Source organism: Xiphophorus hellerii, chromosome 1, assembly GCF_003331165.1.
Source record: "Xiphophorus hellerii strain 12219 chromosome 1, Xiphophorus_hellerii-4.1, whole genome shotgun sequence".
In the NCBI taxonomy this organism is placed as follows: domain Eukaryota; kingdom Metazoa; phylum Chordata; class Actinopteri; order Cyprinodontiformes; family Poeciliidae; genus Xiphophorus; species Xiphophorus hellerii.
The window spans coordinates 13,852,160-13,864,229 of NC_045672.1; the positions used below are offsets into that span (position 1 = coordinate 13,852,160).

Sequence of the window (12,070 nt, forward strand, 5' to 3'; positions counted from 1 at the left end):
TGTGCTGCAGCCCTGTCTGTCCCTGGATTAAGCAAGGAGGCTCGCTGAATGCGGGGATATTAGGATCAGTGCTTTGGTGGCTGCCTGGGTGGCAGGAGGTTGAATGGGAACAAAAGAACATGTCAGGCAGCGCTTTGGCGCTACAAATAGGGAGTGAAATGGCTCCTCGCCCCTTCGCTGGAAGAGTCAATTGAACTTTAATCAAACATTCGGTGGGGTGCACTTGCCAGCGAGCCGGGCGGATAAATCCCACACACAAAAGGCCGCCAGGAAATCAATACCCGACTGAAACATTTACACATGCAATCATGGATCAGAAAGCACTTTGCTGCATATTAACATCTGTTTTGCAATATCACAATAACGCATAACAAGCTTTGGAAAGTGCTGAGTGAAGTAGTTAAAACAACCTTTCTTACCAACCATAAACTAACTAGTGGAATATCAGGATGGCAAATTCATGAAGTCATGGTATGTGATTGTTTAGTGAGCAGTAAGTCACCTGTAATCTTTAAAGCCCAGAGGGCAGCCATCTACAGGCGGCGGTCTGTTAAACTGCTGTTCGACAAAGCTCCCCGGGTTTAATGGCTATTGACTGTTTTCCTTCCCGCTTCAGCTGCAAAACTTGACATAAATTAGTCAGCCCGTTGCTCTCTGAAATGCATTAACGGCTTTTCAGCAATAGCGCCACGTCGTCTGTAAAAATTTGCCAAAAACAAAGAGGTGGGAAAACCAATTTGGTAAAAATGTGTGTTTATAAAAGTATTTAACTGACACAAAGCCAGCTGTTCAAAAGCATTGCATGTTGGACTAAAAGGAAACAAAAGGTCTGCAGTTGCTTTAATTTCTTATCGTCAAAGAAGTCTGCTTGAGGCTTGTAGTTGTTGGCCGTGAAAATACAAGAAAGCAGCTTTTTTATTTCAACAAGTCATTTAGGGTCAACATTAAGGAGCAAGCTTGGTTTTACTGAATTGCTGCTTTGATTGGTAGTTGATGCTCAACTCAGTGGGATTTAGGCCAGTTAATGAGATCTCTCTTCATGTGGTTCTTAGGGGAAATTCATATCTACCAGAAACAGTAGGGACTCCCATTTTATCAGGCAAAGCAGCACTGGAAAGTATTTACTGAAGAGTGTTGGGCTCTAGCGGAACCTGCTAGAATTTCAGAGGAAATCAAGGTGCTGCAAAACACATGCAAGAGTTTCCTTCACATCTTCACCAAACTCCAGTCTGGTTCTCTATGCTGATGACAAATAAAGATGCTCTAGCAGATATTTTAACAGTGGCAGGACTAAGGCTGGTGCAATAAACAATAAATTAATCAATCAATTAATTGCATGATAAATTAAAACGAGGTTGATAATTTCCTATTTGGAAGATTGTTTTTCTCATGTCTCTCTTTTTCTACCAAAGACTTGATGAAAAAAGGCTTCAGTGTAGTGCATTGGTCTCTACTAGCCCCTTTTGTGAAAAGCAACTTTGTTTCCAGAGTCTTTAGTATACATTTTATTTGTCTTTTTTTTAATTTTGTTTATTTATTTTGGATATTTAAAATGTCTTCCAGTTCCAATGTGAAATTATTGATCTTTGAGAGTGTGTGTTTGCATTATTAGGCCTCTACCACTACATCACTTGAAAATGGTGTCAAAACACCAATATCATCCTTTATCAAAATAACTTCTCGGGCAATTTATTGTTCAGCAAAATTTGATATCTTGACAGGCCTACGAAGGACTGTGAATTTGAAATCTACAAAGATGCCACTGGATGGTTGGACGGACGGATGCTTAGGATGGATGGACAACCACATGTTTTAATAAATAACTGGTTGAATGCCTGGACACATGATGAACAAAATGATGTACGTATTGCTGAATAATGGACAGATGGAGGGACGGTTGTGGACAAACGCATGGATAACAAATAAATCGAAAGACAGATGGATGGACAGACTGACAATGACAGATGGATGGACAAGTGGCTGAAGAAACGGATTAAACTTTCAGAAAATTGGATAAGGAATAAGGCCTGGAAACACAAATATTTGTCCATCTTCGAGGTTCTGTCTCCATAGTTGGATCAAATTCCACATTAGCTTGTGTACGAAACCAGCTGAAGGGGAGGCCATCTTGAAAAGTTGGGCCAATTTCACTCGCAAAATTTGCATGAATAAAAAGAAGCTGTCTTGCATAAATAAAATGAACAGCCCACTCAAAACAACATGGATTTCCTTCTCTCACTCCATAAAAGCAGGAAGCTAACGATAATTCCTGTCTGCTCCCTGAAAGCCGTGCTGTTTGTGCATCCATTTCAGGCGGTTACGGGGCGCACCGGTCGTTTCCTGTACGCCTACCTCCTCAACCTGGCCGGGGCCAGCTGGAAAGGCAGGCCGCAGGTGCGAACTGAGGGAAAGCAGGCGTCCTGATGTGAAATCTAATTGAAATGTGCAGATCAAAAGTGTGGAGCGGTGCCGTGCGCTGGCTTTGCTCTGTGCTTAATGACTGTTCTCAGCAGTGCTCCGCTGCCTTCTCGCTGCGGGCTGACAACCACACGGCCTCAGCACCAGCTTGGCAGACACAGAGAAAGGTCACCCTGCCTCTCCATCACTTGCACTGTGTCAAGTACCATTACATTAGGGCGAGCCTAATGAAAACATTAACTCAGCCTTTTGAATGAGAATTAACAGGTGCACTGATGAGCCGCTGCAGCCGGATGGAAATGAAAACAGAGTTACAAAGGAGGCGGATTAATAACGTCTTGATGAATTTAAGCAACCGAGAGCCGGTTTTGATGAGGAAGGACGGCTAAAGTGGAGTAAAAGCCAGAAAGATAATCCTCTCTGTGCGGTTCAAAAACAACCACTTTCAATGAGTCATTGTAAACAAAGGATATTGATCGTGAGACATAACAGGTTCAACATGCAGCCAAGTTCTACAATATGCAAGATAAAAGCAGCTGAAGATGAACACAACATTACTGCGGCTGAGGGAAGCTTTGCGCTGTAAATTAGTGTCAAAAGGAGACAGACAGATTACCTCTCAGGCTGCCTGCATGTCAAATTTAGGCCCTCTGAAGCTTCAGTCGCGTCTCTCATGCCAACTTTGTGCTTTTCTCCATCAAAGACACTTTGTCATGCTGCCGTAGGCAGCACTTTAACTTTCATTACCTTCTGTTTCTACCCCCGTGATCGGACGTCTGGGCTGCCAGTTAGGCGCTTAAAAGTGAAATTAATACCAAAAAAGCTGAAAACTCCATAAACTACATTCACGTGAATCTACTAACCAAAATTATGAAGGTATTTGAGCAAAACCTCGACAGGTCGTGGCTTTCGCTTAATAATTTTCTCAGACTCTGCCGAGTTGCTGTACAACGGCACAGACCTTGCTGTTGCTGCTCTGCAGAACATGAGATAGTGACAACATAAGCTCAGCATTATAAGGCCTTTTAGACCTCTTCCATCGGCAGGAGCTTTCTGGCTGCTGGATTATCCGACAAGCAAAGGGCTTACCCCTCTTATCACGACACTCAGAGCTTCCAGGGCAGTTATTGCCACTTAAAATAGGAAGCTGCACACAAATACAAGAGTGTGAAATAGATTTAAAGTTGGAGACCATGTGCTAAAACATTTTATCAAAGTTCTGGGATGGCCAGGAAGCAGGTCTGGGCTTTCAAATTATACATTATATTAGCGAGGAAAATGTTTTCTTGAATTCAGGAATGGCCATCTATGACTTTTTCTAAAACATTTTGAACATGAGCTACTTTCATTTAAAACTTTGAAACAATTATTCATTCTTCCTAATGGACCTGCTGGCTTAAAAGTGAAGCTCTGCAGCTCACACGCCTCTCTTGTTGCACTCCTGTCAGCTGCTATCTTTCAACTTGCCGACCCGGACATTTCCGGTCCCTCTCAGTGGCAACAGCACAGATTTCCAAAAGAGCTTTAGCACGTTCCATGAGAGGTAGAGGTTGAAAGTTTAATAGTATGTAACAGAACAGATACACAAAACATCTGATATTTCAGTATTTGTATTATAATACATCAGACATTTTCTTTCAGGTACTCCACAACTCTACCAGGAATCAATTTCCGACTTCCCGTAATATATTTCTCAACACATTCTTCAAATTAGGGATTTCCACATATAGATTTTTCTTTGTTGTCTATACAAAATTCAAGTCATTGGTCAGAGTAACAGGCCAAACAGAGTGCCAAACAGCTCTAATTATGTATTCAAACAGTAACTCTGAATAATTGTTGTGTACAGGCATTAAATGGCGCCGTTTTGTTCCATAAAACACAGATTTCAACCCTGGGATTTGCAGTAAAACAAAAACCTGCCATTGTGTCTCAGTCTCCACCAGTTGGACCATATTTCACTGGTTTTATATTCCTGACTGAGTTAACACATGTTGAATTCATGTGCTGCCATCTATGACAGCTGACATAATTAATCTAGACGCAGCAGCTCTGAAATGGCTTCAGTAATGCACAGATGTACTGATATGCTAATTAGCCATGTGCTGCGGCTATAACCGATATAAAACAGATCAGGAGCCGTTGTCAATAAACCACATGAACCAAAACTACCTTCCTTGATTAAACGTTAGGATTTTTTTTTTTTTGATGTCAAATATCTGTCCTTATAAGGGTGCAAACATGGTAATATTTTATAGATAGAACATACAGACTAAGTTTATTATAAATGCACAAAACAGCTTTTAACAACTAGCATTACGATATGTGTCGTGATGCAGAAACTGAGGTCAACAAGTTATAATGGATGATTTATAAACAAAATATAATTAACTATTGCAGTAATTTCGGCTGCAGCCTAATTGCTGATAGGACTTGTGGAGGAGCTGGAGTCCAGTGATCCTGCTCTGCTGGTCTAGGTGGTCCAGTATGCGTTGGCAGGGCAGAGGGCGAGGGCTAAACTCGTGTGTTTACACCCTCATCCGTGCTCAGGCCCAGGCCTGGACAGATGGTTTCTGTTTTTCCTGGCAGATTTGTGACAGAGCCACAAAAGGCCCCTGCTTTGACATGAAGCCAAACGGTTAAGGCTGTTGCTGGCAGGGAAAGGAGAAGTGTTTGGGGGAAGAGGCGACGAGGGGGAGTTGCCGAGTCCGAAGCCGGGAAGAGACAAGAAGGAGGAACGAGCCAGCAGTGGATTACAATAGACCATCAAGGCCGAAACCGAGCAGTTTTACTTACTGAGGCTAATTCAGCAAGTAAAAATGCGTGATAAATATTTCAGGCGGTATGAGGGAACGGAGAGCACTGGGATGTCGTTTCTGGGCTCTGCTGGATGACGGTGAGTTGTGTAAACATCCATTAGAGCAGCGTGAAGCGGAGCTCCTCCCGTTTCCTCCTCAGCCTTCACACGGAGGAGGGCAGATTGCTTCCTGATTCATTTCAGGCAGGTTAGGGGGAAGTATTTCTAAACTAAATCAAACCGCGGTTTATTATATATGTGCTTGACCCATGGACCTTGAATTCCTCAACAGCCGTACAGCGTTTCGTTTGGCGGGCGCGCTGACTTCCATCACCTTTGAGCTGACTGCTAATGTAGGAGGAACCATGCTGCGTGCTTACAGAGTTGAAGGAGGCAAGAATTTAACTCCGAGGCCATTACAGAAACATTTTAGTGGAGAGAAACCGATCAGCCTTTTCATGGCTTACACCAATGTCTGGTTCTCTAAACGTCTAACCTGCTGATTCTGGTTTTTGTTTATCCTTAGGACAACGCACAAAAAAGAAAAAGAAGATGAACAGGTTTTCTCAGTTTTGAATACAACAAAGAGTTCAGTTATTCCCTTTTTATGCCCAAACCTTGATTTCTGTTAATCTTAAGAAAATAAAGTCAAATAAGTAAAAAAAACATTAGGTTACCTGTATTTAATTAAAGCCAAAAAAAACCCAACAATCAGATGTGAAATTTTACCTGGCAATCAAACAGATTCCATTAAGGGAAGCTGAAAATGTGTATGTATCTCCTATGTGAAAAATGTTTCAATATGTCGCAGATGGAAACCAAAAAAAATAGATTAACACTAAAGACTTTACTACCACTGTCTTTAGTGGTAGTAAAGACAGTGGTAGTAATGCTATGATGCTATGAAAGCACCAACCAGCAGCATGTACTTTGAGGCACTTCTCTTCATTAGATAAATGAAAAAATAATGGAGGATAATCTTGTGATTATTTAGTTTCCTATACAATTCAAAGCTTATTCAAAGCCAATTCTGGCTTGAGGCACTTAATATCAGGATAAACTAGTAGCCATTTGGGGCTCTAGATTTTAAATAAAGCAGAAAAACATTAACATCATAGACCTGCTGGAATATGTTCACTTATATTTATTTAGATGAAATATGTATACAGACTCATCTCACTATTTGGCAGGAACCTGGTCAGTTTTCTCTTTCTCAAAGTATCTAAGCTATTTTTCAGTCATTTACAAGAGGAACCTTACTGTACAGATGCCCCATACATGTTAACAATTTAACTCTTACAATTGGACTGGAATTTTCAATTTTAATAATTTAACTTAGCACACAAACTTGTTGAATCAACAAAAAATGATAAACACATTATAAAATGTGGCGGCTTTGGGTTAACTTTTGCAAAATTGTTTAACTGCTCTTTAAATTGTCTTTATTTCTTGGCAATAAAAAATTATTTTTAAAGAAATCCTTAATATTTAGAGGCTAATTATCTGTAGAATCAGACACAAACAGCGTTTAGTCATTAAAATGTCTAAATAAAGCAAAGCGATGAGGTCGCGCATGGAGGAGGATCTCTGCATGTGGAAACTGTTTAACCAGTTTCCACATGCAGCCCTGCGACGGCCATGCTGCGCAGCGCCTTTCTGTAACGGGGCGACTGGATGAGCTCGGCTTTCACAGGTCAGGGATGCACAGGATGAAGAATCAGCACTCGTGTTTTTCCTGCTGTAAGCTCTTTTCCCAGTGAAAGCAGAGTGGAAGGCAACAGCGCCTTTGCACTGGCAGCTCAGTCCGGTGTGTTCTGCTGATAAGCCAGTCTGCAGAACCCACACAACACGTAGCCTACCAAAGACTCAATTACACACCGAGCGTCATCTATTAATCTGCCTACATTCAGCTGTGCCGAGCTGCCTGCCGCCTTCTAAAAGAACATCAATATGTGCTGGTTGGGTTTATCTCAGCTGACAGCAATATTACTACCTAAACACGCTAACCCATTTACCAAACACCGATCCTGTTTCTCTCATCTGCTGTCAAACCCACCAGGCCACCGTAATTTTGCAGCAGCTTTAATTAATGTTTTAACCTAAATATTTATAATCACACCTATCCCCCCTGAGGTTGGGACTGCTGGGCTAAGGACAAGGCAATTTAATCAATTTGACGTTTGTACAGATTGTACCAGGGCAAACATCTGCTGTGAGGTTGTGTTGAGAGCAGTGCTCTCCTGTTGGCCGTCTAGAAGATGACAGCAGCTGGAGGGGACAGAGCGCCGCTTTTACACACAGACACAGGAGGAAACGAGAGAGGCTCGGCACGTCACCTTCTGGTTGATCCGAGCGCTAAAAATCAGGATGAGGTAAAAAAAAAAAAAAAAAAGATCACAAGCACAGACGAGGTCGTTCATGGCCCTGAAAACCATAATGCCAACGTTTCTGAATGCTAATAATCCACGCTGAAAGATGTAAAGACAAACTAGCGGATGCTAATTCAATCCCCTTCCGGTGCTGTAGGAACCAAAAGTGCTTTTAATCTGATTGTGGCTTTACTAGTTGCCGGTTTGCACAGCTTTATGGTTTTTTTTTTTAACCTGGTAGGTGATAAAGCAAGAAACACAATCCTTCATCGTAAAATTAACAGATTTATTATAGTTTTACTCCCTTTAAAATAAAAATAATTAGGTTAATAATTTTGCATTTTTGTAAAACTAGAGAAAAAAAAAACAATGGTAAGAGTAAGAAAATGCGTTGGTTTAAATAACTTTCAGATTTAATATTCAGTATCACATTACTTAAAATATGTGTGGGTTTGTGGTTTATATCAAATAAACACTAACAACACATATCCAACAAAAACTTTTAAGTTGGAGGACATTTTACTTGTTTCTGCTCTGCAAGCATTTTATTTAAGTAAGCAAGCTAGCGCTAACTTGCGTCTCTCGGTTTTGATAGGTCTTGTTGATTCAATTTGTGGGGGAGCTAATGTTCATCTCCTGCTGCCACTGGGTGACAAACCGAACAAATGGACTAATCCAAATGTTTGTGTTAGACTCCTGATTCTAGTTTCTTGTAAAGCTTTGACCTCCTTCCCTTGGCTCTGATTTACCTTTGAGGACCCAAATATAGAAAATATAGAATATATAAACAGGATTGAAAATATTTTCCAACCGTCCTGCTTTGAGCAGACATTGGTCATCTTCAACGTTGAGTCCTCCTTCCTCAGCAGCACCAACCACACACAGCAGAAATAATAATATAAAAGAACTAGTTGATAAAAATACAAACATACAGCTTTTGCTCTAAGCTTGTAAACATTTTATGCTACTTCACTGGGTTTATTAGATTATAGTTGCTCTCTGTTCTCTTGCTCATCAGGTTTACGGTCTATAAATAAACATTATAATACACTTCTGCGTGTATCAAGTTAATAAATTACTTGGGCTTTCATGCTGTTTAAAATCTCTCGGGACACAAAGAAAAACTGAGCACAGAGTCAAGCATGAGATGTTATTGCAATAGTATTTTTGTTCAGTGAAGCGTATTTAACTTTCCAATTTCTGTGAGATGAAAAGAAACCAGTGACTGAGCACTGAAAATTGTTTTATCTGTCATAAAATAGTAAGGTTAGAGATGCGTTTTTGTGTCCTAAAAGTCTAAATAATTAATTTATATGTTTTTGTGTGTAGGATGTTGTTTTTTCCCCCTCTTTAATCTCTGGAAGTTTTGGCCTGTCCATTTCTGTGTTGAGCTGCACTGCAAACAAAGCTGAAGCTGATACAGCTCTGTTTAGCAAATACAGTCTGTTGACCCCCCTCCCTCCCTCCATCCCCCAAACAACATTTTTCCTGAAAACCTCTCCAGTAAAAAAATAACAGCCGCAGAGTTTATCTCTAATCTGCCATTTTAGCATATTTGAGCTGTTCAAACAGTGGACTCAGCGAGCGCGTGCTCCATGACGTCCTCTCAGGAGTGAAGGAAATGGTGGCAGCACAGCTAGCTGCAGACGGTCAGACGGCACACCCACTTCCCCCCGCTGGGCCTTGCTGTGACTTTATATAAGGCATTCCTCACTGCTAGTCAGGCCTGGTGTGTTTACACAGAGCTGGGCGCTTACCCCTGGCACTGGCTGTTCGAGCTGTGCTGCTTCAGGGGCAGAGCGTCTAATACGAGCGAGGAGGAGCAGCGAGGGGCAGACACTCTGTACCGGACCTCTGTAGCCCTGGATATCCGCCCGAGGGCTTTAAGCTCCGCGCTACGCGCCAGGATTTAGAGCAGGAGTAAGCAGGCATGTGAGACATACTGCTCTATTTATGAAACAAAATATGAGTAAAAACACGAGATCAGCCCAGCAGAAATCCATATCATCCTTCTGCAGTGACAGGCAGATATTAAACGCAGCGTTCCTTGAGGAATTGGCGCACAATAACTGGAATCATGTAATGTTTTAAATCCTCCATGTAGCAAGCCAGGCATTTTTAGCATCTAAAACAAGCTATATCCATTCTTCACATGTCACGACAGCCAGCCGTCCCTTCAAGTGTTTACAGGCCAGTTTATTTTTCGTATGCAGGAGGAAAATTAAGCTCTCTCTCTCTCTGCTTTGTGGTGGCAGGCAAGAGGTAAGGTCTATTACCTGCCAAGTAAACTCCCCCTCCAGGTTCGACTGCGTTAATACCGGCCTTTATAGCCAATCAACCAGCCACATATTAAAAAATAAAACTAAAAATAACTGGAATGACTATTAAAGAATAAAAGGATTCAGCTTAAGACTTTTATGCCAGAATAACCAAGTGAACATATCACCAATATATTTTATGTTAACACAAGTAATCAAACTACTTCTAGAGTAATATTACATAAATTACTAGAGATTTAAAAAAGCTAAATAGATTTTGACCAGAAATTTAGTAATATTTAAGTGTGTATTGTGCAGAATATTTTTCCTTTTTGCCGTTCTGGTTTTATAAAGCAAAACCAGAACGGCAAGTACAACAAGCTGATATTAGCTGGTCAGCTAGGCAGGCTATCTGCTCAGGTAGCAAGCCTGCAATCAGCTGCGTAACTGTAATTTTCTCTTGAAAGAAGCTCCATCTGTTGGAGTTTCTCTCCTAGATGTATTTTTAAACAACACAATCCTCCTTGTAAACTCCTGAAAAGATCTAGGATGCCTCTTTTAGCCAGCTACATCAAACTTGTCACGCCACAATTTCTCATTCATGGGATTCAGGCTTGAGGACACAGAGCTGCTAATATTCTTCAACGCAAAATTGTTGTTAAAACGAAAACGCCATCATGACTGGAGCTTTCTTTGCAACACAGTGCTGCCCCTTCCCCACCTGTTGCTGCTCACTGCCAGTCAGCTGGCTGAAAGGAGGCTTATACACTTGCTACCAAAAAAAAAATACAAATCTGATTGGAAATATTTTCGATATAAAGAAAAATTCTCATGAATGCAAAGCACAACTTCTTACTAGAAACTGGTCCATGAATAAATCAGAAGTCATTTTTTCAAAAGGTCTGAATCGGTTTTCAGAAATAAAAAGAAACTGTGACACAGAAGCACCGAGGAGTTCCTGAGTGTGTGAAAGTCTGTGTGTTTGACAGAGAGGTCTGCTGTACCCCCGCCCTGCAGCAGACGAGGAAATGAAGCAGATGAGAAGCATGACAAACAATTTAGGTTTTTTCGCTTTGATGTCTGTGTCAGCATTGTGCCGACACACTTCCAGCGGGAGCAGCCGCACAAAACAACAAGGTCTGCAAGGCTCTCTGAATCGAGGCTTCTCAGAGAGAGTAATCCAGCAGACAACTCAAAGGTGTGAAGCTTTCTGTTGTAGGAAAATGCAGAATGCTGCTCTAAATTTCTCCTGCAGTAGAGCGGAAACTTTGCATTTTGTTGGCGGTGGGTTGCTTTGTAATCAATATTAAATTTCAGCAAACAGGAGCAAAGTCAGAACCGTGTTTTGCTTTTGTTACAATTTCCAGTCAATAAAAGTTAGCAGTCGTTAATCATTATCTGGGCCGGGATTTGAGCTTTTTTTTGCACTTTGACAGAGGTCATACACAGTTGTTCAGCAACAATTACCACAGTGACGTTTGCATTCACTCAAACGCAGCGGAGGGAAATATTGCAACAGCAACACCCCACGCTGCTAGGGCATGCAAATAACACAATTACAGAGTGTGAGAAGGATTAAATAACTGCCTCCACAAATCAAAAGCGCTGGCAGTGACAGGATAAAACGGCCGCCTCCACTGAGCCTCAAGTGTTTGGAAAGTTAAAAAAAAAAAAATCTCATTTATTCATGTTTCGGGATCTTGTAGCCCTTTTTTGCAACTTTGACACACAAGCATTCCATAAAACAATGGAAGCATTAGACAACTGATAACTGCTGTAAAGGTCGACACTAAACTGTTACAGTTTACAGCACACATGCTGGACAATCGGGTGATGGTGTGCTGCAACTTTACAAGCAGCAATCAGGTCTAGTCTTTGAAGCAGATTTAAAATTTTATGTTTCCTGTTCCACGGAGTCTGTTAATGCAGGTCTTAGTAATTACAAAACAAGGCCTGTAGTTGGAAAGCGGCAGGGCTCAAAACATCCCCCTCAAGAGGTTCCCAAGAACGCACCTTGTTTTTCTGTGCATCTGTATTTAAAACGAGCAAACTCTGGAAAAGTTCAAGCTGCACAAAAAACAAAAGAAAAACATCTTACCGTTTCTTTGTTGGGCAGCAGCTCTTTTCGGATCCTGAAGAAGTTTTTGCCAAACTGTCTCAGCCCTTTAATGAAGCGCTTCTGCAATTTTTCACAGAGGAAGAAAGAAAGAGAGAGAGAAAAAAATACA

At 41.3% G+C, this 12,070-nt stretch overlaps 1 protein-coding gene across 1 annotated transcript in view; it reads right to left on the reverse strand.

The window, feature by feature from the left end:
* Nucleotides 1–12,070, reverse strand: part of rerea (arginine-glutamic acid dipeptide (RE) repeats a) — a 97,540-nt gene that overhangs the window by 14,312 nt on the left and 71,158 nt on the right. Inside the window, 1 exon segment of the mRNA XM_032572667.1 lies at nt 11,941–12,021. Within this exon segment, the coding sequence (XP_032428558.1) occupies nt 11,941–12,021 (81 nt within the window).